Source organism: Saprolegnia diclina (assembly GCF_000281045.1).
Source record: "Saprolegnia diclina VS20 unplaced genomic scaffold supercont1.150, whole genome shotgun sequence".
NCBI lineage: Eukaryota > Oomycota > Saprolegniomycetes > Saprolegniales > Saprolegniaceae > Saprolegnia > Saprolegnia diclina.
In genome coordinates, this window is record NW_008246217.1 from 72,525 (window position 1) to 73,855 (window position 1,331).

A 1,331-nucleotide genomic window follows, 5' to 3' on the forward strand; every position below is an offset into this window, starting at 1 on the left:
GTGCTGGTGCCAACTCCCACGCATTCAGGCGTAGCGCTACGTATGCGAAGTCTTTGTGTCATAATGAAGATAACGCGGAACACGTTCATATATAAGGCCTGTCGCTCGCTTTGGCTTCCACTTGCCGTCGCAGCGCTAGTCTCGCAGCGCTGACAGGCAGAGGTGGGATATCGACGCGACACCAGCGTTCGAAGTGAACGCCCCACTTCAGTCACCTGGCAACCGATCGGTACACTAAAGTACACTGTAGACGGCGCAGACGACAGGCGACTGTCGTGCAACGTAGTGGGTGACGCTGGATGCTCCATTTCAAGCACAGTGATGCGCGTACGCAGGCTTCGTGCATGCAGGGTGCGGTGGCAAATGAACTTTGCTGCACACTTGGCAATTTCCTGTGTTTCATAGCGTGCCGTTGATTCTACGAGAGAACGAGCATGCATCGCCACCCTCTGGTCACTGCATACTAGAAGTACTGTACAGGGACATCCTAGCTGGCCATCGTGCACCGACTAACAAAGGCAGCTCCTTCTTCGAAGCACGACATTGCCGTTCGAAGGTGGTACTCCCACTGTACTACCAAACCTCCTGTTGCGTCTGGTCAGGGCCCTGCCTCCAGCGTCCACGCAATGAACCACACGAATGGCGCTCGTCCAAGTGCTTGAGGAATGACCGCCCAGAGTCAAATACGAGTGGCAGCACCCGCGCCAAGGCTCTTCTCTGCAGCGACGCATTCCAAATCGGACTGTCCTGCTTATGACATCTGATCGGGTATCCGTGCCTTCACGAACCGAGCATTACACCATGGTGTCGGTAACGAGGCGTCGTGCAGCTGCTTGGACGACATTTGCGCCGTCGTCTCATTGCTTCATTTGCCACCATGGTCGACAAGCCGCTGACGAATCGCCCCGACGACGACGACGACGGTCTCTTCCATTTCCAACAAAAGCATGTCTTTTCGACGGCCAACAACATGATGGGCGCCGTGTCGCTGCCGCAGTGGCTCTCGATTCTGTATACGAACGGTCGCCACATCGAGTGGCAGTACATGTTCCGCGCGGCCTTTTTGACGTTTGCGTCCATTTTTGCATTTTTCGTCGGCCTCATCGAGTCGCTTTGGTACCCGTCGCATGTCATTGAGGCCATTCCGCTGCCGGACGACCCGGTTTTTGTCATTGGCCACATGCGGACGGGCACGACGCTGCTCCACAACCTCCTCGCATCCGATGACGACTCGTTCTACACGTGCACGACCTTTTGCATTTGCTTTCCAACGGCCTTTCTCTGGTTTGAAAAGTGGGGCAAGCGCCTCTTTGCTAGCGCGATTGCGCCGA

At 55.8% G+C, this 1,331-nt stretch overlaps 1 protein-coding gene across 1 annotated transcript in view; it reads left to right on the top strand.

The window, feature by feature from the left end:
* Positions 1-877: 877 nt before the first annotated feature.
* The window catches only part of SDRG_16738 (hypothetical protein), a gene marked incomplete at both ends in the record, with an annotated part of 1,394 nt that continues 940 nt past the window's right edge, over positions 878-1,331 (top strand). The window contains one exon of the mRNA XM_008622956.1: positions 878-1,162. Within this exon, the coding sequence (XP_008621178.1) occupies positions 878-1,162 (285 nt within the window). The remainder of the gene's footprint in view (positions 1,163-1,331) is intronic.